General features: G+C 53.5%; 1 protein-coding gene across 50 annotated transcripts in view; it reads right to left on the reverse strand.

Annotated features, from left to right (window-relative positions):
- OBSCN (obscurin, cytoskeletal calmodulin and titin-interacting RhoGEF) overlaps nt 1-23,624 on the reverse strand; it is a 233,171-nt gene extending 209,547 nt beyond the window's left edge. For all 50 annotated transcript variants that reach the window (XM_052643386.1, XM_052643400.1, XM_052643406.1 and 47 more), the window contains exons 1-7: nt 23,487-23,624; nt 19,319-20,328; nt 17,930-18,199; nt 17,426-17,686; nt 16,383-16,691; nt 15,664-15,930; nt 14,861-15,145 (exon numbers count right to left, since the gene is read on the reverse strand). In XM_052643386.1, the coding sequence (XP_052499346.1) occupies nt 14,861-15,145; nt 15,664-15,930; nt 16,383-16,691; nt 17,426-17,686; nt 17,930-18,199; nt 19,319-20,303 (2,377 nt within the window). In that variant the 5' untranslated portion in view covers nt 20,304-20,328; nt 23,487-23,624. The remainder of the gene's footprint in view (nt 1-14,860; nt 15,146-15,663; nt 15,931-16,382; nt 16,692-17,425; nt 17,687-17,929; nt 18,200-19,318; nt 20,329-23,486) is intronic.
- Between the last annotated feature and the right edge of the window lie 3,538 nt (nt 23,625-27,162).

A 27,162-nucleotide genomic window follows, 5' to 3' on the forward strand; every position in this document is an offset into this window, starting at 1 on the left:
CTCCAGGGGATCTTTCCAACCCAGGGATCGAACCCATGTCTCCTGCATTGCGGGCGGATTCTTCACCACTGAGCTTCTAGGGAAGATTCTTCGGGTGAAGCCCTGTTCCTGATGCTCCAATCTCCTGGTCCTGGTCCTGGTCCTGCACTACAGAATGCAGACGTGAGAGGTATTGCTTTCCTGGCGAGCTACACCCTGGCCCTGCTGCTGCTGCTGCTGGCACCACTAATGCCCCAGGCTGTCACCACGCTGCTCCAGGCCTCCAGCATGCCTGCTGTGGAGGTGAGAAGGCTTCTGCAGGCAGCCACGAAGTACCACATGGGCACAGCTCTCAGCCATCACAGTCTTTCTGCTCTGTAGGGATTCCCTGGCCCCAATCTTCACCTCCATTCAGGAAACTGGAAACCCCCTCATGTCTGGAACCTTTGTAGTCTCTTCTCTCTGCAACAGCCTCATCGCTGTCCAGCTACTCTTCTACTGGAAGGCAAAGATTCCCCACAAGAAGAAAGAGCAGCGGAGTCGAGCTGGCTCCCGGAGTACACTCTATGTTTCCATTCATCCACCCCACCCTGGGGGCCTTCTCATCTGAATCACTCTGCTGGTGTGGCCTGTAAACGTTCCTTCTTCCTCTGCAACTGCAACTTTAGTGGAAATACTTGGTTGACTTCCATCCTCAGAAAGGATAGGGGTAGAGATTTTCAGACTGACATTTTGACATTGTGTGCGTTCTTACAAAATTCAGGAGAAGAAAGTAAGGAAAACCACTAGGTCATTCAGGTATGACCTAAATCAAATCCCTTATGATTAAACAGTGGAGGTGACAAATAGATTCAAGGGATTAGATCTTGTACACGGAGTGCCTGAAGAACTGTGGACAGAAGTTCTTAACATCGTAGAGGAGGCAGCGACCAAAACCATGCCCAAGAAAAAGAAATGCTAGAATGCAAAGTGGTTGTCTGAGCTATTAGAGAAGAAGAGATGTGAAAGGCAAGGGAGAAAGGAAAAGATATACCCATTGATTGCAGAGTTCAAGAGAAAAGCAAGGAGAGATAAGAAGGACTTCTCACACAAACAATGCAAAGAAACAGAGGAAAACAACAGAGGAATGTGAAAAATTAGAGATCTCTTCTTAAAAACTGGAGATATCAAGGGAACATTACATGCAAGGATGGGCATGATAAAGGACAAAAACGGTAAGGACTTAGAAGCAGACGAGATTAACAAGAGGTGGCAATAACACAAGAAGAACTATATTAAAAAGGTCTTAATGACCTGGGTAACCACGATGGTGTGATCACTCACCTAGGGCCAGACGTCCTGGAATGTGAAGTCAAGTGGGCTTTAGGAAGCATCACTATAACCAAAGCTAATGGAGGTGATGGAATTCCAACTGAACTATTTGAAATCCTAAAAGATGATGTTGTGAAAGTGCTGCACTCAATATGCCAGCAAATTTGGAAAACTCAGCAGTAGAAATAGGACTGGAAAAGGTCAGTTTTCAGTCCAATCCCTAAGAAAGGCAATGCCAGAGAATGCTCAAACTACTGCACAACTGCACTCATCTCACACGCTAGAAAGGTTATACCCAAAATCCTCCAAGCTAGGCTTTAGCAGTATGTGAACAGGACTTCCAGATGTACACACTGGATATAGGAAAGGCAGAGGAACCAGAGACCAAACTGCCAAAATTCATTGGCTCATGGGGAAACCAAGGGGATTTCAGAACACATGTAAGAATTAAAGATTTTAAAATTAAAAAAAAAAATCTACTTCTGCTTCATCGACTGTGCTGAAGCCTTTGACTGTGTGGATCACAAAAAACTGGAAAATTCTTAGAGATGGGAATACCAGACCACCTTACCTGCCTCCTGAGAAACCTGCATGCAAGTCAAGAAGCAACAGTTAGAACTGGACATGGAAAAATAAACTGGTTCAAAATTGGGAAAGGAGTACATCAAGGCTGTATATTGTCACCCTGCTTATTTAACTGCTATGCAGAGTACACAGGGGATATGCCAGGCTGGATGAATCACAAGCTGGAATAAAGATTGCTGAGAGAAACATTAACAACCTCAGATATGCAGATGATACCACAGAAAGTGAAGAGAAACTAAAGAGCCTCTTGACGAAAGTGAAAGAGGAGAGTGAAAAAGCTGGCTTAAAACCCAATGTTAATAAACCCATGCACCCATAGGTACCTTATTTTCAACAAAGGAGGCAAGAATATACAGTGGGGCAAAGACAGCCTCTTCTATAAGCGGTGCTGAGAAAACTGGACAGCTACATGTAAAAGAATGAAATTAGAACACTTCCTAACACCATAGACAAAGATAAACTCAAAATGGATTAAAGACCTAAATGTAAGACCAGAAATTATAAAACTTTTAGAGGAAAACACAGGCAGAATATTTTATGACATAAATCAAGAAAGATCCCCTAAGACCCATCTCCTAGAGTAATGGAAGTGAAAACAAAAGTAAACAAGTGGGACCTGATTAAACTTAACAGCTTTTGCACAGCAAAGGAAACTATAAGCAAGGTGAAAAGACAATCCTTAGAATGGGAGAAAATAATAGCAAATGAAACAACCAACAAAGGATTCATTTCCAAAATATACAAGCAACTCACACAACTCAATGCCAGAAAAACAAACAACCCAATCAAAAAGTGAGAAAAAGACCTAAACAGACATTTCTCCAAAGAAGACATACAGATGGCTAACAAGCACATGAAAAGATGCTCAACATCGCTCATTATTAGAGAAACGCAAATCAAAACTACAATGAGATATCACCTCATACCAGTCAGAATGGTCATCATCAGAAAGTCTACAAACAATAAATGCTGGAGAGGGTGTGGAGAAAAGGGAACGCTCCTGCACTGTTGGTGGGAATGTAAATTGATACAGCCACTATGGAGGATGGTATGGAGACTCCTTTAAAAACTGGGAATAAAACCACCATATGACCCAGCAATCCCACTCCTAGGCATATACCCTGGGGAAACCAAAATTGAAAAAGACACATGTATCCCATTGTTCATTGCAGCACTGCTTACAATAGCTAGAACATGGAAGCAACCTAGACATCCATCAACAGATGAATGGATAAGGAAGTTGTGGTATATATACACAATGGAATACTACTCAGCCATAAAAAGGAGCACCTTTGAGTCAGTTCTAATGAGGTGGATGAACCTAGAATCTATTATACAGAGTGAAGTGAGAAAGAGAAAGATAAATACCATATTCTAACGCATACATACAGAATCTAGAGAGGGTGAGAGGTATGGAAAGAGTAACATGGAAACTTACATTACCGTATGTAAAATAGATAGCCAATGGGAATGTGCTGTATGGCTCAGGAAACTCAAAGGGGCTTTGTATCAATCTAGAGGGCTGGGATGGGGAGGGAGATGGGAGGGAGTTTCAAAAGGGAGGGGATATATGTATCCCTATGGCTGATGCATGTTGAGGTTTGACAAAAAACAACAAAATTCTGTAAAGCAATTTTCCTTCAATTAAAAAAAAAAACCCCAACATCAAAAAGAAGTAAGATCATGGCATCCAGTCCCATCACTTCACAGCAAATAGAAGCAGAAGAAGTAGAAACAGTGACAGATTTTATTTTCTTGGGCTCCAAAATCACTGCAGATGTTGACTGCAGCCATGATTAAAGGACACTTGCTCCTTGGAAGGAAAGCTATGACAAATCTCAGTTCAGTTTGGTCGCTCAGCCATGTCTGACTCTTTGCAACCCTATGGACTACGGCACGCCAAGCTTCCCTGTCCATCACCAACTCCCAGAGACTGCTCAAACTCACGTCCAACAAGTTAGTGATGCCATCCAACCATCTCATCCTGTTATCCCCTTCTCCTCCTGCCCTCAATCTTTCCCAGCATCAGGGTCTTTTCAAATGAGTCAGTTCTTTGCATCAGGTGGCCAAAGTATTACAGTTTCAGCATCAGTCCTTCTAATGAAAATTCAGGACTGATTTCCTTTAGAATTGACTGGTTGGATCTCCTTGAAGTCCAAGGGACTCTCAAGAGTCTTCTGCAACACCACAGTTCAAAAGCATCAATTCTTTGGCACTCAGCTTTCTTTATAGTTCAACTCTCACATCCATACATGACTGGACCTTTGTTGGCAAAGTAATGTCTCCACTTTTTAATATGCTGTCTAGGTTGGTGATAGCTTTTCTACAAGGAGCAAGCGTCTTTTAATTTCATGGCTGCAATCACCATTTGCAGTGATTTTGGAGCCCAAGAAAATAAAGTCCGTCATTGTTTCCATTGTTTCCCCATCTATTTGCCATGAAGTGATGGGACCAGATGCCAAGATCTTAGTTTTCTGAACGTTGAGTTTTAAGCCAGCTTTTTCACTCTCCTCTTTCACCTTCATCAAGAGACTCTTTAGTTCCTCTTCACTTTCTGTGGTATTATCTGCATATCTGAGGTTGTTGATGTTTCTCCCAGCAATCTTGATTCCAGCTTGTGCTTCATCCAGCCCAGCATTTTGCATGATGTACTCTGCATTAAGTTAAATAAGCAGGGTGACAATATACATAAGAATTACTGTCACCCTGCTTATTTAACTTCATGCAGATACATGGCTTAAAGCTCAACATTCAGAAAACTAAGATCATGGCATCTGGTCCCATCACTTCATGGAAAATAGATGGGGAAACAGTGGAAACAGTGACAGACTTTATTTTGGGGGGCTCCAAAATCACTGCAGATGGTGATTGCAGCCAGGAAATTAAAAGATGCTTACTTCTTGGAAGGAAAGTTATGACCAACCTAGACAGCATATTAAAAAGCAGAGACATTATTTTGCCAACAAAGGTCGCTCTAGTCAAGGCTATAGTTTTTCCAGTGGTCATATATGGATGTGAGAGTTGGACTATTAAGAAAGCTGAGCACTGAAGAATTGATGCTTTTCAACTGTGGTGTTGCAGAAGACTCTTGAGAGTCCCCTGGACTGCAAGGAGATCCAACCAGTCCATCCTAAAGGAAATCAGTCCTAAATATTCATTGGAATGACTGATGCTGAAGCTGAACCTCCAATACTTTGGCCACCTGATACAAAGAACTGACTCACTGGAAAAGGCCCTGATGCTGGGAAAGACTGAAGGCAGGAAAAGAAGGGGACGACAGAGGATGAGATGGTTGGATGGCATCACCAAATCAATGGACATGAGTTTGGGTGAACTCCGGGAGTTGATAATGGACAGGGAGGCCTGGCGTGCTGCAGTTCATGGGTCACAAAGAGTCAGACATGACTGAGCAACTGAACTGAACTGAGCTGCCTGATGATATACAGCCATAACATACTCCCTTCCCCATTTGGAGCCAGTCCGTTGTTCCATGTCTGGTCCTGACTGCTGCTTCTTGACTTGTGTACAGGTTTCTCAGGAGGTGGGTCAGGTGGTCTGGTACTCCCATCTCTCTATGAATGTTCCAGTTTGTTGTGATCCACACAGTGTCTCCTGCATAGACACGAGTCAGCAGCGGCCTGCTGCAGGAGCGCTGGGCGCAGCAGACCTGGGTCACACAGTCTGTGGCATAAGCCCTCTTGGAAGAGGCCACCATTAACCCACCATAGTTGCCTGGAGAATCCCAGGGATGGCGGAGCCTGGTGGGCTGCCGTCTGTGGGGTCGCACAGAGTCGGACACGACTGAAGCGACTTAGCAGCGGCGGCAGCAGCAGAGCTACCGAGCAGATGACCCACAAACTGCAGAACAACTCTACCAAGGAAATTCTCACAGTTAAGAAAGTTCTAGGTCCCACAACAGATTTCCCAACCTGGGGATCTGGCAAAGGGACTGAGAATTCCCAGGGAGTTTGACTTTGGAGGCAAGGGGGATTTGATTACAGAATTTACACAGGACTGGGGAAAGAAAGCTCTCATAGAACATAAAGAAAACCTTGTCCACACCAGGACCCAGGAGAAAGGAACAATGACAAACCTAGACAGCTTATTAAAAAGCAGACACATCACTTCATCTACAAAGATTCATAGAGTCAAAGCTACAGTTTTTCAAGTAGTCATGTACAGATGTGACTGTTGGACCATCAAGAAGGCTGATTGTCCAAGAACTGATGCTTTTGAAATGTGGAGACAGAGAAGGCAATGGCACCCCACTCCAATACTCTTGCCTGGAAAATCCCATGGGCGGAGGAGCCTGGTGGGCTGCAGTCCATGGGGTCGCTAAGAGTCAGACATGACTGGGCGACTTCACTTTGACTTTTCACTTTCATGCACTGGAGAAGGAAATGGCACCCCACTCCAGTGTTCTTGCCTGGAGAATCCCAGGGACGGGGGAGCCTGGTGGGCTGCCGTCTGTGGGGTCGCACAGAGTCGGACACGACTGAAGCAGCAGAAGCAGCTGGAGAAGACTCTTCAGAGTCCCTTAGACAGCAAGGAGATCAAACCAGTCAATCCTAAAGGAAATCAGCCCTGAAGATTCTAAGAGCCAGCTCACTGGAAAAGACCCTGATGATGGGAAAGATTGAAGGTAAAAGGAGAAGGGGTTGACAGAGGATGCAATAGTTAGAGAGCATCACTAACTCAATGGACACAAATCTGAGCAAACTCTGGGAGATAGTGAAGGACAGGGGAGCCTGGCATGCTGCAGTCCATGGGGTTGCAGAGTCGGACATGACTTAGCAACTGAACAACAACATTTAGTCATTTGGCTGAGATTCTTCCTTTGGCAGAAGTGTCCAGCCTCTTACCTATTCTGAGCAAAAGTCTTACCCCGTCCCGCCATTTCCCCACTTCCCTTCTGACCCTACAGGACACAGCCTGGACAGTGGAAGGGACTAGGTGATGTTGGCTTCCTCCCTCCCTTGGACTAGCTCAGACTGTCTCCTGAGCCCCAGTGCTTGGTGGGGATAGGGGAAGATGCACAGAAGGATGACTCAGGCAGGGCCCCAGGGTCGGGGAGGAGACTCCTGTTCCGGCAGGGCCAGGCAGGAGGGGGTGGAGACTGCCGGAGTAAAGGGGAGCAGCAATGGAAAAAAAGACTCAGAAACATGGAAAAAGACAACAGTCTCCGGAAGTAAATCCTTATATAATGGTTAACTGATTTTTCAACAAGGATGCTAAATTCAATGGGAAAAAACTTTTCAACAAATAGTGCTAGGACAACTGGATATCCACATGGAAGGAATGAGTATCCCCTAGGTCACACCATATACAAAAATTAGCACAAAATGGACCAAAGACCTAATTACAAGGGCTGAAACTGGAAAATTATTAGAACACAGGTATCAGTCTATTTGACCCTGGATTAGGCAAAGATTTTGTAAATGTGACACCTAACACACAAGCAGCCAAAGAGAATAAACTGGACTTCATCACAATTTTAAAGCTTTTGTGTGTCAAAGGGCACAATTAAGAAAGTAAATGGAAGAAAATATTTGCAAATCATCCATCTGATAAGGCTCTACTATCCAGGATATATAAAGAACTCTTACAACTCAGTAATAAAAAGATAAATAACAACTAAAAACAAGCAGAGAATTTGAACAGACATTTATCCGGAAAAGATATGCAGATGGCCAAATGCATATGAAAAGATGCTCAACATCATTAGTCGTCAGGGAAATATAAATCAAAACCACAATAAGATGACACTTCACATCCACCAGGATGACTATAATCGAATAAACTGAAAATAACAAGTGTTGGTAGGCATGTGGAGAAAATAGAACCTTCAAACACTTTTCTGGGAATGCAAAATGGTGCAGTCCCCCTGGAAAACAGTTTGGCAGTTCCTTAGAAAGTTAAGCACAGAGTTACTATCTGACCCAGCAATTCCAAGAAAACTGGAACTATATGTTCAGACAAACCCACGTTTAAGAATATTCATAGCAGCTCTATTCACAACAGTCAAACGGTGGGAACAATTTACTTGTCTATTAGCTGATGGATGGATAGAAAAAATATGATACATCCATACAATGGAATGTTATTTGGCCATAAAAAGGAATGGAATACTAACGGATGCTAGAGTATGGATGGACTTTGTGAACATTACACGGAAAAAGCAGACACAAAAAGCCACACATCGAGGAATTCCTTGGCGGTCCGCTGGTTAGGACACAGCACTTTCATTGCTGTGGCCTTAGTTTAATCCCTGGTCGGGGAACTAACTGCAAGCCACATGGCACAGCCAAAAAGAGAAGGACTCAGTGTTTTCACGGCAGACACAAAAAGTCATCATACGATTCCATTTAAATGAAATGTTCGGAAGAGTCAGATCCATAGAGACCAAAGGTAGACTGGCAGTTGCCAAAGCCTGAGGAAAGGGAGTGACTCACAATGGGTTCAGGGTTGCTTTGAGGGGGATCATAAGAATGGTCTAGAATGAGACTGTGGCGTGGTTGCACAACCCATAAATACTAAAAACCACAGAACTGTACACTGTAAAAGGGTGGATTTGATGCCATGTGAATCTGTTGCTGTTTAGTCACTAAGTTGTGTCTGACTCATATGCAACCCCATGGACTATAGCCTGCCGGGCTCCTCTGTCCATGGGACTGTCCACGTAAGAATACTGGAGTGGGCTGCCATTTCTTCTCCAGGGGATCTTCCTGACCCAGGGATGGAACCCACACTTCCTGCATCGGCAGATGGATTCTTTACCACTGAACCACAAGAAAGCTCCATCATGTGAATTACTCAATTTAAAAAATCAGTCAACACAATCCTCCATACTAATGGTCCAAAGTGGAAAGCCCACGGTCCTATCAGCAGACGCCCAATAAAGCTCACCGAGGACAACTCTGGACTGCATCTGGCATCCGGAGGTCAAGCTCCCCTTGGCATGGGGGCTCAGAGCTCTGCTTACTGCAAGGAAACTTAGAGAAATGAGTCTATTAAACTTCACAAGCTCATCAATCAGACTGGCTAGTTTTAATCACCTCTCACAGGTTTCTGTTTTTTAAATTTAAATGCAGAGGGATGCTGAAACAACAAATTTCCCCATTACCTGACACTACTGTGTTATCACAGACCTCCCTAGGGCAAGTCAGTAGAGGAAAACCAATTGCATATTTATAAGTGAAAATGCTTTAGGACAAAGAAAAAGGCAGGACCTGAAATTAAAGGCGCGTGAGAAGCCCTGCATGTAGTGTAGTACATCAGACTCTCTTGGTGGAAACAGTTTAGACTTCCCTTTGTCACCGAGGAACCCCAGTTCCCAACTTCTCCTCCCCTGGGCTAAAGACATTGACCCAAGTCTCTGAAGGGGATGGCAGGGCCCCAGTGGAATGAAAGCAAACGGAACCTGTCTCAACAGCTGCGTATGAATTTAAATATTTAAATCAAACATCAGGAGAAAACAGAATTATTCCCTCTAATCCAAACTGCTTGCTCCTCAAAAGAAAAGCCATGATAAACCTAGACAGCATATTAAAAAGCAGACATGTTACTCTACCAGTAAAGGTCCACATAGTCAAAGCTATGGTTTTTCCAGCAGTCATGTACAGAGAGTCGGACCACAAAGAAGGCTGAGTGCTGAAGAACTGATGCTATTGAACTATGGCGTTGGAGAAGACTCTTGAGAGTCCCTTGGACTGCAAGGACATCAAACCAGTCAATCCTAAAGGAAATCAGTCCTAAATATCCACTGGAAGGACTGATGCTGAAGCTAAAGCTCCAGTACTATGGCCACCTGATACAAAGGACTGACCCCTTAAAAAAGACCCTGAAGCTGGGAAGGATTGAAGGCAGGAGGAGAAGGGGACGACAGAGGATGAGATGGTTGGATGGTATCACCGACTCAATGGACATGAGCTTGAGCAAGTTTTGGGAGATGGTGAAGGACAAGAAAGCCTGGTGTGCTGTAGTCCATGCAGTCACAAAGAGTCAGACACAACTGAGCTGATACAACTGATTTGAACAACAAATCCAAACTGCACAGATGCCATTGCTAAGGAGGGCTTAGATGGGCAACAGTAACTTTTTTCAAGGAGTCGATTTAAAGAAAAGTCTTAAGCAACGACCACCAATTTGAGATAAAACCCTGAAGGCCTGCAGAGCTCTTGCTTCCTCTACACAGCCACAAAGACCCCCACAGCCCATGCAAAAAGGCATCGCGGCTTATCACTCAAGTGGACAAACGTGACAAACCCATGCAAGCCTGTGGACACACAGCTTTTGTCTCACATCTAGAGCAGGGCATCCCAGAGGAGTAATTCGGGGACAGGCAGAAAAGACGGAGCATTAGTGTAGACTGGGCGCTGTGTGCACCTCTTGACAAGCGCCATCTCAACCTAATTCCCTGGACAGCCCTCAAACTGGGTGGGCCTCATTATACAGGTGAAAAACTGATACCACACAAGGTAATGATGTGGCTTCCCTGGGGCCCCACTGCAAGCAAGAGCATCAGGACTCAGGCACAGGAGCACACACTATTCAGCAGGACCAGGGGCCAAGCACATGCCCAGACGTTCCCACATCACTGTCCAGAACTTTCTGGAGGCCCTGACGCACATTTGGTGGAGTGCCACCCTGCCTGACATGCTTGGGTTCGCCTCCAGTACCAGACACGGGGCCCTGATGCCTGGGCCTCTGGCCCACCACGAAAGCTCCGCCCCCTTCCCTGGACCTACGTCACTGCCAGAATCTCAGTCCAGCGGTGCGGGAGGGAGCCAGCCCTCAGCACTCCTCGAGGGTGTCCTCAGGACAGCTCCAGCAGTTCTATCACTGCCCCTCACCGCAGATCCTCTGGCCACCTGATGCGAAGAGCTGACTCACTGGAAGACACCCTGACGCTGGGAAAGACTGAAGGCGGGAGGAGAAGGGGACGACAGAGGATGAGATGGTTGGATGGCATCACTGACTCAATGGACATGAGTCTGAGCAAGCTCCGGGAGTTGGTGATATACAGAGAAGCCTGGTGTGCTGCAGTCCATGGGGTCGCCAAGAGTTGGACACGACTGAGCGACTGAACCGACCGAAAAGATGAGAAAACGGGGTGGGAGGCACCTGTATGAGGTCCTAGAACGGCCAGAACAAATGACCACAAAGAGGGGGCTGGAGTTTGTTCTCTTCCAGTTCTGAACACCAGAAGTCTGAGATCAAGGTGTGGGCAGGCCGAGCTCCTGAGGCAATGTGGCCAGACCTTCCCAGGTGCTTCCAGCTTCCAGTGCCATCCCTGGGTCTGTGACTGCATCACCCCAACCTCCGTCTTCACTATCACTGGCCATTTCTCCGTGTCTCTGTATCGCAAACATTCCTTTTCTTTCTCTCAAACGACACCTGTCACTGGATTCAAGGCCCATCCTAATCCACGGTTATCTCACCTTGTGATGCCTTCCTTGATGTCACCTACATAGACCCCATTTCCAGTTAAGCCCCCATTCTGAGTTTCTAGGCCGACAAGAACTTCACGGGGATACACACTGACAACTTGCCTAAGGTCACCTGGCTCCTAAGAAGCCAGGGTGAGGTCTGACCTTGTCCACACTCTCATCCGTCCACAGCCTGCCTCGAAGTCAGTGTCTAAAATCAAGGCACAGTCACCCTGGTGTGGTCATGGGCCAGTCCTGCAAGACAGGTCCCTCAGCAGAGTCGGGCCAGCCACACCACCTTCAGAGTCACTCTGCTGAACTTGGAAGGTTAGGGGCTCACTTTCCCAGGCTCCTGAGCAAGGCAAGGCTATCGGACCCAGGCAACACTGGGAGGCATAGGGAAACTCTGCTGTGGGTTCCTCAGAGGGTGTCTGTTCTCTGAGGAGAGGAATGAGCAGGTGACACCCTGTGCTAGGCTGGACTGTTTCAAGATCCCTGCCCCACAGTGTGCATGCCCCCTCTAAGCTATTCCACCAAACACCACTCCAGGTGCTGCTGCGAAGGAGCTCAGCAGAAGGAAGTTAGGTCCCAGATCAGCTGACTGTGAGTTCACTCACTAACGAGGAGATCCTCCTGGTTGGAACTGGCCTAAGCAGGTGAGACCTCACAAGGGAGGGGCCTCTTCCTGGCCAAAGAGATTTTAAGCATAAGAGTGAGTGGACATGAGATGCCATGTGCCCCTAGGGGCCAGCCAGCCAGAACACAGCCCAGAATCACAAGGAAATGAATTCTGCTAGCCACCTGGATGAGCTTGGAAAAAAACCGAGAGAATACAGCCTGATGGCACATGGATTCCAGCTCTTGAGACCCTGAAAACAGAATCCAGATCTATAGAATTCTGACTTATAGGACTATGATCTAACATACAGGCATTAATTTAAGCCACTGAGTTTGTGATAATTTACAACATAGTAGTGAAAAGGGAAAAAAAAAACCCACATACAACCCTCACATGTTCTTCCCACCTGGAACACGATGGCTGGAGCTGTGGAAGCCATCCTGTGAGCATGAGGCAATAAGCATTAGAAAGATCTTTATCCCAAGCTCAAGAAAGATCTAGACAGATAGAGCCACGTTCCTGTAGTAGATTGTAAGAAACTGTCCCGAATGAGTCGGGGACCCCTCATTAACAGCAAAGTCTTCTTTTCCCATCCCTTGGAACTAGGCTGACCTTATGTCTGGCTTTGTACAATAGAACATGCAGAATGTAACACTCTGGGGCTGGTGAAAACAGCCCTTAAGAAACCTTGTAGCATCTCCTATTCCCTGAAGGGAACCCTGCCACTGTAAGAAGGAGCTCAGGCCACCCACATGGAGAAAGAGGCCTTCAGAATGAGATGTGACAGGGAGATGGCCTCAGGACAGAGAAAAGCATGGTCCCAGACAGACAACATTACTAGAAGAGAGAAGCCCCATCCCAGCCAGCCCCCTGGGACATCAGGCACATAGATGAAGCCAGACTGGATCCTCCTGTCCTGGCCAACACCACATGGAGCAGGGATGAGCCTCTCATACTGACACTGCTTGAATTCCAGCCCATGGATTGTTCCATTGGGCCACTAAGTTCTAGGGCTACTTGTATAACTGACTGACACAGACCTGCTGAGTCTGCTGAGCACTGCCATCATCCACACTGAAATGGTTCCTCCAGGCGTGTTGCTGTTCAATGGCTAAATGTCTGCTTCATCAGCTGACTTGTGATGCCCAAGTGGAAAGAGATCTTCTGGCCCTGGTCTCACAGCTGTACTCCTCAGCATCTCTCTTCCCTACCTGCTGCACTACCAGACTCTAGGGGCAGCCTTTGGCCTCCCAGGCACACTTTTGAGCTTGCGCTCAGCTTCTTCCCATCCTTGTACCATATCATCTCCATCTGGGCCTGGCCACCTCACAGCTCAGCGCAGCACTGGCCCCCGCCTCGGCCTGTACCTCCCTGAGTGCTGGCTGCCCCCTGGCAAACATCACTGAGGACTCCAGGGACAGGGAGGGATACACAGTCAGAGGTTCTGCCCAGGAGAGGTTTTCCAAGTCCTGGAGTCATGACAGAGCCGTGCTCTAGACCCTGGCAGTCTCAGATCCACCATGAAAATCCTTTGTGATTGGCGGCTGCACATGGACCCTCCATGGGCACCGGTGGTCCAGGCACTCCAAGCCCACCTAGGTGTGATGGGAAGCAGCCTCAGTGCCCCTGACGGGCAGATGGGCCTAGGGCCTGTGTTCAGGTGTAAGGACACATGAAGGGCAAGGCAGAGACCCTCCTGAAAGCCAGGACGGGGCAGAGCTGGACTTGGAGAATCTGCCAAGAGACCTCAATGGCTTCCAGAAAAAAGCCAGGGCCTCAGACTTACCAAGGTCCAAATCTAACCTTCCAAGGACACTTCCAACACTTTCCAGGTCTACTCGGCCTTATTTCCTCATCTTTACAAAGAAGACACAGGTTTTTAATTTTCTCATTTTTTATATTACAAATCTGTGTTCCTCATATATATATATACACACATATATACATACATGTGTTTTGCGGGCAGTTTCTTTACCCAAATCCAGGAGTAACTACCCCTACTCCCAAGCATTCTCAGAAGAAATGAAGTGAGAGAGCTTGGCCTTGCAAGCGCAACATAGCTGGAAGCAGCCAGAACTGCTCCCTACAAACCAAGCCTAGGAGGCAGTGCACTCACCACAGACACACAATCAGGAGTCCAGAGCCCTCACCGGCTCAGCACCAATGGGTGCCCTCACCCTGCACAGTGCCTGAGGTGGCCACCAAGCAGTGCCGTGTGTCTACATCCTCCTGGGAGAAGTGCTGGCAGGAGCAACCGAGCTCCATGCCATCCCTGTACCCGGGAACATGTGCATGGGCGTCTAAGGTCTCAAGTTCCAAGTGGGCTGGCCTCCCTGCCACGGCACCCACAGCCGTGTCCTTGTGCAAGGAGGGTGTGAGGCCTACAAGGGCACACAGGCAGCTCAGGGAGCTGACAGAGCCCTCAGCACACACGTGCCCACGCAGCTAGTAACCGAAGATGCTCCCGCTTCAGAATCACGGCGGACAGCAGCCCTTGCCCAGGCCTGGAGACCGAGCAGCCTCCGCGGCTGACTTTCAACCACCAAGTGCCGCCCTCCCCTGCTGAGCAGAGGTCCTGCCCCCACCCTCCCACCAGGGTGGGCCGGGCTCCTGGTTCCCCACCCTACCCTCAGGGGTGACCTGATGGCCTAGCCTCCTCAGGAGGTCGGCAGAGCTGCCCAGACCTCTGCCGTCTGCACGTGCTCACCCAACACCATCCCATCCCCTGCTGTAGCCACGGGGTGGGCCGAGCACCCCCCAACACACCTCTGACCTCCCACAGGGTAACCCGAGCCCATCTGACCCCCTCCCCACAGGCTTGGCAGAGCTGCTCCCCGCCCCCGCATGGGGACTGAGGACAGCGGCTCCTGACACTCAGGGCTTCTCCAGAGTTGAGGGGGGAGAGGGACACACACACACACACACACAGTCGTGTCACCTTGCACCAACAGCTGGTAGGCAATGCGGCCCCCGCGGCTGACGCACTCGTACAGGCCCGCGTCTTCTCGCTTCACGTCCCGCACGAGCAGCGCCCGCTGCCCAGCTGAAGCCTGCACCTCATACTTGGGGCCGGGAGACAGCGTGTGTCCGTCCTTGAGCCACGTCACGGCTGCCGCCTGGTCCGACAGCTCGGCCAGGAGCTGGGCCTCCTCATGCAGCCGGGCCAGCACCTCCCGAGCGGCCGCTGCTGGTGCCGGACGCTTGGCCGTCAGCTCCAGGGCCGCTGGAAGCCACAGACAGGTGACAATGGGGGTGTGAGTGAAGAGGGCAGAGAGGAGGAGAGTGATCAGAGGAGGAGGGTGGGGACGTGGGATGAAGGCGTGAACAGCAGGGTGTGGAGGCGAGGAAGGGGGTGGGGGTAGAAAGAGACAGCAGCGGACAGAGGAGGAGAGCCGGCTATCGTGGAACAGACTCCGAGAGGCAAGAAAAGAAGACACAGGACAAGAAGCGGAGTAGGAGAAGGAATCAACAAGAAGGGAGGAGGGCAGAGGGGAGGGAAGTGGTGGGCACAGACACGGAACGGAAGCTTGGCGCCGTCCGGCTCTTTAGACCCTCCTCCGCTCACACCCAGTGGCCTTGCACAGCCTTGCCCGCCCCACCAACTGGCCCCACGTTATCCAGCTGCTCTGAGAGCCACCGCAGATCTCCCGGGATCCCTGAGACTGCAGGGCCTCCGTCCCACCCCATCCCTCGGGAAACATGGCCTGGAGAAGCCCTGGGGCCACAAGACAGGGCCCCTACCTCGGACCTCCATGCGGATGCTGCTCTCGATGCCGTTGGCCACGAACTTGAGCTCCGCCCCGTGCAGGCTGACAGGCACCGAGCGGATGGTGAGGGTGTGGCGGGTGCCATCCCGCTGTATGACATACACGCTGCTGGCCTTCAAGACCCGCCCGTCCAGGAACCACTCCCCTGAGGAGGCCGTAGTGAGGTCCACAGAGAAGGTCACCTCGCCGCCTTCCACTGCCTCCACTGCCTTCAGAGGTGTTTTCACAGCCAGCTGGGGAGCTGCGGAGTGAGAGCTTCAGGAAGTCGTTGGGACCCTCCCCTCCTCTCCTCCAATGCCTAGCCCCAAATAACCTCTCCTCTAGGAAGTCCACTGGGCAAGCACATGGAGACCCTGAGTGAAAGCGAGACCCAGGGTGGAGTGAGAACAAGCTGGAGCTACCCAAGATCCCCTTCAGCTCCCACAGACCCAGTAGGTAGCCCAGTGCCCTGGGGTTGGTGGGCACAGACAGTTCCTGGGGGCTTGAGTCCTGTGTTGGGGTCACCTGGCCTTCCCACCAAAGAGTCTTCAGGAGCATCAGGATCCTGGGCCCGCCCCCTTCCACAAAGAGGACGCAGGAGCCACGGGGGGCCCTCCAGCACTGGGCTACACTCTAGGTCTGGGCGATTCAGAGGCAGATGGCCCCATAGACCGCTGCCAGGCTGCCGTGGAGATGAGAGCCTTCAGCACTTACCCAGATGTACAGTTCCTGGGAACTCGAGGTAGGGGCTCTGGCCACAGCTGTTCACAGCTGACACCCTGAACTGGAACTCCCCCTCCTCGGCCACGCCAGCCACAGTCAGCTCAGGCGTGGTCACCCACTCATCTTCATGGCACCGGCTCCAGGCGTAGGCGCCCAGCCTCTTCCTCTCCACCAGGTAGCCCTCGATGGCAGCAGGGCGGTCCCCGGGGGGTGGCGGGGACCAGCCAAGAGTCACGGAGCTCTCTGTCCGGGCCTTCACCACGGGGGCTTCAGGAGCATGCAGGGGCGGCCTCCTGGGGGCTGAGCAGAGCACAGGCCCACATTATCCACTGGGACCCCCCTCCCCAACCCTGGGTCCCATACCACAGGAGGGAGAAGTTCTTGTGCAGAACTCCCAGCCCTCCATCGGGGGGGCACTGCCCTCGTGGTCTGGAATGGCCAAGAGCGAGCTGTGGGCCCAGCAGCCCGGTCTCAGCTCTGTGGCCCTTTCTCTGTCTGCAGTGGAAACAGCACCCGGGCCTCAGAGGCCACATTTGGCCCAGGGCCACCATGAGCTGTCCACAGGGCCTGGAAAGGGACTCCTTCCAGTTCCCAGCCTTGACCCCCTCTGTGCACTGGGATCTTGGGCTGGATGATGGCTCAGGCAAGGCACAAGGACCCTTCCACGGGTGCTGAGGCCCGCACACCCCTGACCCCAGCAAAGGGCTGACCCTGTGCCAGCTGTTCTCAGCACCAAAGGCCAAGAAAGAGGACACACGCAATGTTCCCCTACACGCTGTGCTTCTAGAACCACCTGCACCGTTTAAGTTGGTTCACAGGTCAGGGGGGGGACTCCCACTTTGCAGACGCCTAGTGCGACCATCGTGGAGGAGGGTGTCAGACAAATCGCAGCCCCCACAGAAGCAGATCTACGACCTAGGCAGTCTACAACGCACTGCGCTCCCCGCAGCAGGCAAGAAGTCAGAGCAGGGCCCAGCGCACGGTGGGCAGGGATGGGGCCCCCTGCGTCCAACAGGGGCTCTCACGGACCTTACCTGACACGCAAAACTGGGTAGACGTCCGGCAGTCCCCAGCCACAAAGGCCACCTCACCCACATCCTCCAGGCTGCACTGGGAGATGGTCAGCGTGTGGCACGTGCCCTCAGCAGTGATGGCCACCCGGCCCCCAGCCACCACCACCTTCCGGTTCCACAGCCACTGAACGGGGCCCTCCGGCTTGGCCAGCTCCACACAGAACATGGCCGTGTCTCCCACTCGCACGGCTGTCTTCCTCGGGAGCTTCCGAAGGAGGTTGCCTGGGGCGGGCAGAGGGGCAGTGAGCGAGGGGGAAGCGGGTCAAGCCGGTCAGAGCGACCCCCATAGGGCTGCCCCACCCACACCTCCTTCCTGCCCCTGTGTCCAGAGTTCCCGCTCCACCTCTCCCTGCCCCACCCCTTGTCCTGGGATCCTGCCTGCCCCGCCGCCCAGGACCTCAGTCACTCGCCCAGTTCCTGGGAGACCCATACCCTGCCCAGTTTCTTGGCCTGCTGCCCGCTTACCTTGCACTGCCAGCTCAGCCACCGTGCGACTGCCCTCTGCCGTCTCACAGATGTACACGGCGTCATCGTCAGAGGAGACATTGAGCACGGTCAGCCGGCGCTCAGTGCCCGCCTCCTCGATGAGGTACTTGGCACTGGCCCACAGCCGCGTTTCCTCCTTATACCAGGCAGACTCCATGGCTGGCACTGGCACCTCACACTGGAACGTGGCTGATGCCTTCTCTGGCACCTCCAGGTCCTGCAGGCGCTTTTTGAAGGGCACTGTGGGCTCTGCGGAAGAAGGGCTCAGATGAGCAGGGCGGGGAGAGGGAAGAGGGGCAAGTTGGAGGGGTGCCAGAGGCTGGGGAATGAGGGGGCAGTGCAGAGGGGCAGGGAAGCGGGTGAAAGAGAGGAAGGAAACAGGGCAAGGTAGGTATAAGGCTGGGGTGGGGGCAGGGAGCCAGGGTGGGGGTTGGAGGGGCTTTGCGGGCAGAGGGTAGGTAAGAGGGCAGAGGAGCTTCAGGGAGTGGGGACAGAGGGAGGCAGGGGGAAAGCAGAAGAGGGAGGACGGTGGAGAGGCAACAGCACTTAAAGGAAAGAGTCCTTTCCCCCAAGAATTAAGGTGAAGTCTGTACGGAAAAAGGAGAAATGTCGCAGGTAAAGTCACAGCAAGCAGCACTGCTGGGCAGCCCCCTAAGCTGGTGGTCCTGGACAGCCAAGAGAGGCTGGATCACACAGCAGAGAGGCCACTGGACAAGTACTGGCCTGAAAAACTGCTCAACCCCAGCACACTTCCCTGCCAAAAAAAAAAAAAACGAGGAAGCAGACACACACACACACAAAGGCTGAAGCACCCTGCTGGAGATCCTACATCTGGTAAAAAGTGGAGATGGGACTGCGACCACATCGAGGCTGGTCTTAGGAAACAAGAAGGAACAGTCCCCCAGCAAGTTCTGACGGTGTTGTCCACAGCTGCCCCTGCGCTGGGGACAGGAGCCTGCAAACTGACCCAGAATCACGTTCAGGCTGCGCCCTGGTGTAGCCCCAGCTTGGGGCCTCTGACAGCAGGAGACCTGTCCTTACTTCTACCTCCTCCAGCTCAGCTGGGGAGACCCCCCCCCCCCCAGCATCCTGTAGGAGAGGGGGAGAGCCTGGGTCACCCTCAGCCTGCACTGGGCAGCCATCTCCCGAGGGAGGGGCTGTTAGTGACAAGCACTTGGTTGCACACGCGTGTGACTTTCACAGAGACAATGAAACACCACAGCAAGAGCCGCAGCCACGGACTTCTCTACACGATAGGGAAGTGGCAGCAGCAGCGGCAGCTAGAAGCAAGGGGTGGGAGGCCCGGGGAGGAACCTCCGCCTGCGCTCACTGCGCACGGCGACTTCGTGCCAGCCACCAGGAGCTCACCTCTCACGACGACCAGCACCGAGCTGTAGGTCTGGCCCACAAGGTTGGACGCCGTGCAGGTGTAGAGGCCACAGTCTGACTGCTTGCAGAAGAGGATCTTCAGCACGAAGTTCTCCTGCTCGTCCTCGTACACCACGTGCCGCCGGCCCTCCACCACCAGCTGTCCATCCTTCTTCCACACGATCTCAGGCTTGGGCTCGCCCGTCACGAAGCAGCTGAGGCGCGCGTGTTTGCCCTCTGTCACCGTGCAGGTGCGCGTGCCGGCGCTCGGCGGCGAGGCCGGGGCGCCCCCGGCGCGCATGGCCTCGCGCCGCCGCTGCAGGTGCGCCAGGAGCATGGCGGTGGAGGCCCCCGGCGGGCTGGCTGCCTCCGCCTCCGCGTCCACCGTCAGCCCGGCGGCGGCGCTGGCGGCCCCCAGCGGGTTCTCCGCGTGCACCGTATAGGTGCCGCTGTCTCTCGGCTGTGCAGCCTGGATGCGCAGAGCGCTCGCCTCGCCGCTCTCCTCCACTCGCACTCGGGGGGCGTCCAGCACACCCAGGCGCCGCCCGTCCTTGGCCCAGCTCACCGACATGGGCGGCGAACCGCGCACGCGGCAGCGGAAGGTGGCCTCGGCGCCCTCGCGCACGCGGATGGAGGTGGGCCGCAGCAGGAAGTGAGGCGCCTGCTCGGCGCACGCGGCGTCGGCGTCCACCTGCAGGCCCACCGCCGCGAAGGCCTCGCCGATGGCGTTGCGCGCACGGCACACGTACTGCCCACTGTCGCCCAGCGCCAGGTCCAGGATGGTCAGGCGGTACAGGTCGCCGTCCTGGGCCAGGCGGAATCGACCACCCGCTTTCACCAGCTGCCGGTCTTTCTCCCAGCTCACTTGCGGCGTGGGGTTGCCCACGATCTGGCAGCTCAGCGTGGCATCTTTGCCCACCGATACCACGAAGGCCTTGGGCCGGGTTAGGAAGCGGGGTGCACCGCTGAACGAGGAGTGATCCATGGTTGGGGGGGAGAGGCGGGAGAACCTGTGAGTGGGGTGGGGGAGGGCATGGTGGGGATGAGTCCTGGGTGTGCTCAGAGCCCCGCTTGGCTAATGCGCCTGTGCCCCCTTTGGCTATTTCATCGGCCCAGTGCCGCCTGGAAATTTTAGCTCAATACGGGGTGAACGTCTCCCCATTCTGCTCCCATCTCCTCCCACACAGCCCGTCCCTGCAGGTGGCATCACCAGCCGGTATGGTGGTCCAGAAGCGCCAGTTTGCCTCTTTCTGGGCCCTGGAGTTTGGCCTCACCTCCACCCCCCAAATGGGCTCTTTTTAATTGGCTGGAGCATCTCCTCCCTCTTGTCCCAGCTCCAGGCCTGCTGCCCCAACTCAAGATCCAGCTGAGCACCTATCCCCAGACTCTGCACCAGCAGCAAGCTTGCCCTCCTCCCTGTGCGGCCTCTGCCATGCTGTATGTCACCACAGGACCTTCCCTGTCCCTCCTGGCCACTCCAGGTTCCATCGGGTGTCCTGTCTCCCCACACGCTGGTGCTTCCTGGGGCCTGAAACTCCAGTCTACCTAGTGTCTCCCAGTCAGAGAGAGGCAACTCTCTGCACCCTGGCAGGCCCTGGCCTTGGAGGCTCATGAGGCGCCCACTGCTGGCCTGTTCTCTCTAAGGCACACCAGAGGTGTTTACTCCAGCAGACTCTCCTCTGAGCCGCCTGCTTGGCCTGCCCCCTTTGCTCCCCATTCTCCTCAGTGGCTTTCCCCACTCAAGCACTGGGCTGCCCTGCAGGCTGTGTGCACAGCTGTCCAGCCTTCCTCACTGGACATTGCCCAACAGAGAGTGCAGTACACAGGGCCTGTCCCTCCTGCCGCCGTCCTGGGTCACATATCACCCCTCCTGGGGTACCGCCACACATCCTCTCGACCCCTGAAGGGGGTCATCAACGAGCAAAGAATGGAAATTCTACAGCTGGAGGGCTGGGCACCCCTCCAGCACATAGGGCTACCCATGAGCTCTTGCTGTGAGTGCCTGCCTCCTTTCATCAGAAGTCGAAATGGGGAAGGTCAGTGGTGTGTCTGTGGAGGACAATGGAGAATGCTGCAAGAGTCCGGAAGGCTGAGAATGGGTGGGCCAGTGGGCCAGGTGCACCCAGGGGGCTGTGGGGGGACTGCAGCCCAGCCGCTGCAGGTCTTGGCTGAGGCCCCACTGGCTGTGGCTCTGCCGACGGGACACCTTGCAGGGGTGGGTTTGGCACCAGCAATGCCAAACGCCTCTGACTGACTCTGGTGTCTGCCAACTCCAGGCTGGATCCTGCTGGCCCCCAGCACCAGTGGGTGCAGTGAAACTGGGCCTTGCCTACACAGGGGCTTCTGTAAGAGAGCCAGCACAGATGGGCCCATGGGCCCTGGGCTGTCCCCACGTGCGTTAACTCTTCACCCTGGGAGCTGGGCCTTCAGCATGGGGCTGACCACCGTGGGACAAACAGGGCAAGGTTCCCAGGCCCTCCAGCTCCCCATCCTGTGATTCGGGACCTAATCCGCTTAATCCCCCTCAAGGAGGTGAGCTGGGACCAGCCTGCTGACTCACTGTGCAGTCAGCACCTCTGCCCTGCCCGCTTCCCCCCCTTCATTTGCTCCCCCATGGCCTAGCTGGGCTCTTGGCCTGAGAAGGACCTGGGCGGGTGGCCACCCGCCTCCATGGACAGCCTCCTGGACCTCAGCGTCCCTCAGTGGAAGAATTACTTTGACACCAGTTCCACAGGGGCCTGAGTTCCGATCTCTTCCCAACACACCACTGTCTCCTGAATTATACAGTCAATCTGTGGGTTCCCCAAGGCAGGACATGGCACCCTACCCCTGCCACACCCAGAGCAGGTGCGGGAGGGAAGACAGCTGCTCTGAGCTCATGAGCAAGTCTGTCCAGGGTCAGGGGGCCACTTCCACAGCTGGCAGCCTCTTGGGCCCTAGAAAAGGATGGGGAGGTCTCATCTCTCCACATACTTAGGGGGAGCCAGCTCTCAGCAGGTGCTCAAGAGTGGGCAGAGACTCCAAGATCCTCTAAAGCCATGGAGATGAATCCTCTGTCCAGGGCCTGCAAGCCCCACTCCCAAGGCAGTAGAACCATGGAGGTCTAAAACAAGAGCCCCCCTTGACACCCCCACACGAGGCAGGCATCCTCACTGGACAGCAGGGCCAAGGTAGCCTGAGGTATGCCAGAGGACTCTGGAGCTACCCTGCTTCAAGCTGAGTGTGGGGTGGGGACCACCCAAGGCCCCTCTGGGCCCAGATTCATCCAGTCTCCTTCTGCCCCTGCCATGTTGGCAGCTGGGGCCGTGGGAGCCGCAGCCACAAGGGCAGAATCAGGTGTTTCAGGAGGAGAGACCAAGCCAGGACCTGAACCCCAGCGTCTCAGGGAAGGCCCTTCCTCCCTCTGATGCCCACCTGTGGATCCTGCTTGGGCTCCTCAGCTCCTTGGAGCCCCCATCTTGGCACTGGCAGGCTCCTCAAGCCTATCAGGGAGCCTGCGGCTGACCCGTCACACCTACAGCCCCTCACTTTTCCAGAACTTGGCCACTCTTGGGTCCTGGTGGGACTTGGGCCATTTTCCAGATGAGCCCAGGGTGAGAAGTTGTTTGCAGCTGCACAAAAGAACCCTGGCCGGCCCCCTCCCAAACGCCCTGTCTCCCCCGCTTTCCTCTCCCCGCTGTGTTGCCCCATACCCTTCCAGAAAACACTTCAAAGGGCAGCTCCTGCAGTCTGTGCTTTCCCCCTAGACCTCTGGGCCTTCCAGCTTCCCAAACTCCAGGGGAAATTCTTTCCTGGAGTCAGGTGTCACTGCCCCTCTGGCTGTCCCCTCCGCTGAGCCAACAGGCCCAAAATAGCCCCAGCTGTCAGCGGACATCCATCTCAACAGAGCTGGGGGCAGGGCCAGCCGGACCCTCAGGGCACGAGGCAGCGGGGAGGTGGGCGCTTCAGACGCCCCCCGCCTGCCCCAGCTGCTGCCTCCCCACATGCAGGTCTGGCTCCATTCGCCAACGCGCCAGGGGCTGCAATCCACAGCCCCAACCCCAGGGGCAGCACAGCCGGGCTGAAATTCTATCCCAGGTCCCTCCATCCCCCAGAGCCGTGACCTTCAGCTCTGCCGCCCTCAGGGGCCCTGGCTGGCCCCCACCCCTCCTGCGCTCTGCCTCCTCACCTGTCTCTCCGGGGGGCACAAGACAGCACCCAGGCGAGGTGCTCAGATGGTGCAGCAGGGGCTGCTGGGCCTCACCTCCCTCCGGGGGCCCAGGACCGACAACGTTCCCACCCAGCAGCCCGCACGCCTGCCGGTCCTCAAACTGGACAGGGACGAAGGGACAGGCGGATACTATCCACTGAGGAAGACTGGGCCCGCCCCCAGCCCGCCCCCACTGCCACTAGCTCGCCCAGCCCAGCCCAGCTCCAAAATAGCCCAGGAGTCACTGCCCCAGATTGGGTCTCACCCCTGGCCCCACGGAGGCAGAGGGCAGAGGCTCAGGGCTGCTGGGGGAGGAAGGGCCTTGTGTGTGCCAGTGAAGTGTGCCCCCCGCTCGTGGGGACCCCTCAGACCAGTGTCTGGGGAAAAAGGGGGACCCAGGAGCACCACCCAGAGGGGAGCAGAACCGCCCCAAGTCACCAGAGAATGCTGCAGCCTTCAGGTTGAGACGAGCAGCTGGGAACCTAGCGCAGGTGCCCAAGGTCAGCCCCCGCCCCACCCTAACCACACACGTGACAGGGGCGGGCTCACTACCCCTGGTCCCTGCCAGCCACCCCTGGCCTGTCTGGGTGTTCGTGGCATCTTTGCATGGGAGTGAGGGTCCCTAACATCCCATCCCGTATCCTTCACTTTCCAGGGACCAGGGACCCAGCCCCGGGAGGTGGGCAGACAGGACAGCGGCAGGGGGTGAGGATGATACAAGCCAACTCGCACCCCAGGATGGCTGCCCCCCATCCCCGTGACCCCAGCACTGGGTCAAGGGTGAACAGGATGCTGGGCCCGCCTGGGTGAGAAGGTGGGCCTCACTGAGCAGGGGTCTACTGGGGAGCCAGATTTGGAAGCAGTTTTGCCACCTTTAGGAGAATGAGAGGATGGGAATCAGAGATCTGGTAGAAGTCTGGGGGCCTCTCCTGGGAAGAGGCTGACCCACGAGTGGAGGGTTGGGGTGCTGCTCTCTGCCCATCACCACAGACTATGGTTCCAGATGCTACAAGTTCAATAGGAAGGTACTGGCAGATTCCACGTTCGCTAACAGCCTTTCTTTCTGGTAAACAGATGGCACATTCTCTGTGTCCCAACTTGGCAGAGAGAGTGAGTTCTGATATCTCTGCTTCTCATATGGGCAATAATCCCACCGTGGGGACACACCGCTAACTTCATCTAACCCCAGTCGTCATACCCTCTGTCTTCCCAACCCTCGTACTCGCCTGCCTGTGGTCCTCCACAGCTCACCCTCCTCCAGGCATTATGCTCTTGCCCAGCACCTGCAGCCTGGGGTCGGATCCATGCCCTTGCCCCATCTATGCCCTCTGTACTCGGGCCTGTGCCCCGCCCTACCTGTGATCCTCCATGGCTCCCCCTCCTCCCCCTCTGTCCTCCTCCCTGTCCTGAGACCCACCTCCATGCCTCAGCTGCTCTGAGGACCAGCCTGACTCCACACTGCCTGCAGACAAGTCCCTGGTTACCAGCTACAATCAATGGGTCCATACACCGCTGTGCACTCGAAAGATGCCTTCTCTCCTGGGTATTCTCCATCTCTGCAGGGAAGATGCCTAGCACCCAAGCAATGAATTTTTCAACAATCCACATACTTGTTGCACCCTGTGAAACCCGCATTGGTCACCTTCATCATCTTTGGCAGAGAGAATGGATAACTATCACCCACCAGGACCTCTTTGACTATAAATCATCTACCTGTCAATCGGGAGGGACCGTATGCCTCAAGGGTCCTGGACCCTGTCTTCTTCAGCTAGCTTGAGACTCTTGTACCAACGTTCCCATGAACAGAGGAATAAATGCGAAACCCAGTGGGCCCCCAGGGTGTCTCCAGTGTTATCAGGCAAGTCTTGTGCGATGATGACAAAAGTCTGTGCTTTCAGTGCAGTTGTGAAGATGGAAGTCGTGTATTCTGGGCAGAAAGGGGGTTTTATTTCCCTTCTGAACATTTTAAAGGGAAAACATTTATGATGTTTGATCAGCTTATGAGTAACACAGATGAAGGAAATGCAAACTCTCATCATATGGAAAACAAACACACATAATAACACTTCTTGGTGTTTCGTATCAAGAGTTTATTGGATCTTCCCAGAAAAAAAAAATTTTTTTTTTAATTTTTCAGCAGAAACCTGAGGCTCATAGAAGTTAGAATACTTTGTTTAGGTTTATACAACTGACCGTGCCTAACCAAGTTTCTCCTGAGAATCAATGACAAACAGTCTGTAAAACCAGGGGGATATAACAACTCACTGCACCACCACAGCCTGCATGACATCCTGGAACAAAAAGGGGACATTAACAGGAAAGCTGGTGAAATCCAAACAAAGCCTGAAGTTTGGCTTTGAAAACATATGTAAATGGCTAAAAAGTCCTTGGTGGAGAGGTGGGTGGGGGGTGGGACGGAGTAGGGGATTGGGGGTGGGGAGGATGCAAGGGCAGAAAGTTTGAGGACGGATGACCAGGTCAAAGTTCTGCATGCATTTAGGCAGATAAGAGTTCTCAAATCATACTTTTGCTTTTAACAGGGACTTCTTTGGTGGCTCAGTGGTAAAGAACCCACCTGCCAATGCAGGAGATGTAGGTTTGATTCCTGGGTCGGGAAGATCCCCTGGAGAAGGAAATGGCAACCCTCTCCAGTATTCTTGCCTGGAAAACTCCACAGAGGAGCCCGGCAGATGAGTCTATGGGGATGCAAGAGTCGGACACAACTGAGTGGCTGTAAACAACGACACTTGCTTTTAATGGAGAAACTTTGGAAAGAACCTAAATGCCCACCTATATTAAAATAAAGAAATGACCGTGCCATTGGGCAGCGAGTGCTACACACCAGTTTAAAAAGTGAACTGGAATTGTATCCACAATGTCAGTAAATAAAGTAGGTAATCAAACGGAAAAAAAAATCAATCGAAAGTTGGGGGCTCCCATTTCCTTGAGTCTCTGCTGGTTCCTGGTGTGCCCAACACGTCCCTTTGGCCACAAGAGGCTAAACCTACAGCTGGAAGCTAAGGGAGGGGGAGGAGGGGCAGGAGGTGGGTCAGAAAGGAGCTGAGGCCAGAGCTAAGCAGGGAAGAATGATGTGCCAGAATGACAAGGGAAGGAGCCTCTGCCAGGCAGGACGGCCTAGGTGAGGACCGCAGGACCTGCAGAGACCTGGGGCCTTCATCTGCCCACAGGGCCTTTGGGACTCCACGCTCAGAAGTGCTGACCCTGGAAACAGCTCCAGGATGTCCTCCGCATGGCAAGGCCAGAAGGGGGCCCAGGATGAGGGGTCAGGAGGAAGAAAGGGCCCCAAGGGAGACCCTGGACTGACTGCTGACCACCAGCTGCACAGAAGCAGGAAAGGCGAGTGGCCTGGCCTGGCTCTGCACAGGGGATGGCTTTGCTCCTCAGGTGGAAGCAGGAGGCACCAAGAAGAGTGAGCAGGCTCTGGGCGTTCTGGGCTGGACAGGCCTCTGGGAGAAGGCGTCCATGGGCCCCTGGGTCCAAGGAGAACTGGCACTTTGAGAGGCCAAGCGAGAGCCTCAGGGACACTCACAACCAAAGGAGGGACACCAAAAGGGTGAGGGGCCTATAAGCACCACGTTTGTCTTCCCACCCATGTGGTGAATGGTCTCTTTGTAGATCTGAGTGTACTCGCCAT

Source organism: Budorcas taxicolor, chromosome 7 (assembly GCF_023091745.1).
Source record: "Budorcas taxicolor isolate Tak-1 chromosome 7, Takin1.1, whole genome shotgun sequence".
In the NCBI taxonomy this organism is placed as follows: Eukaryota; Metazoa; Chordata; class Mammalia; order Artiodactyla; family Bovidae; genus Budorcas; species Budorcas taxicolor.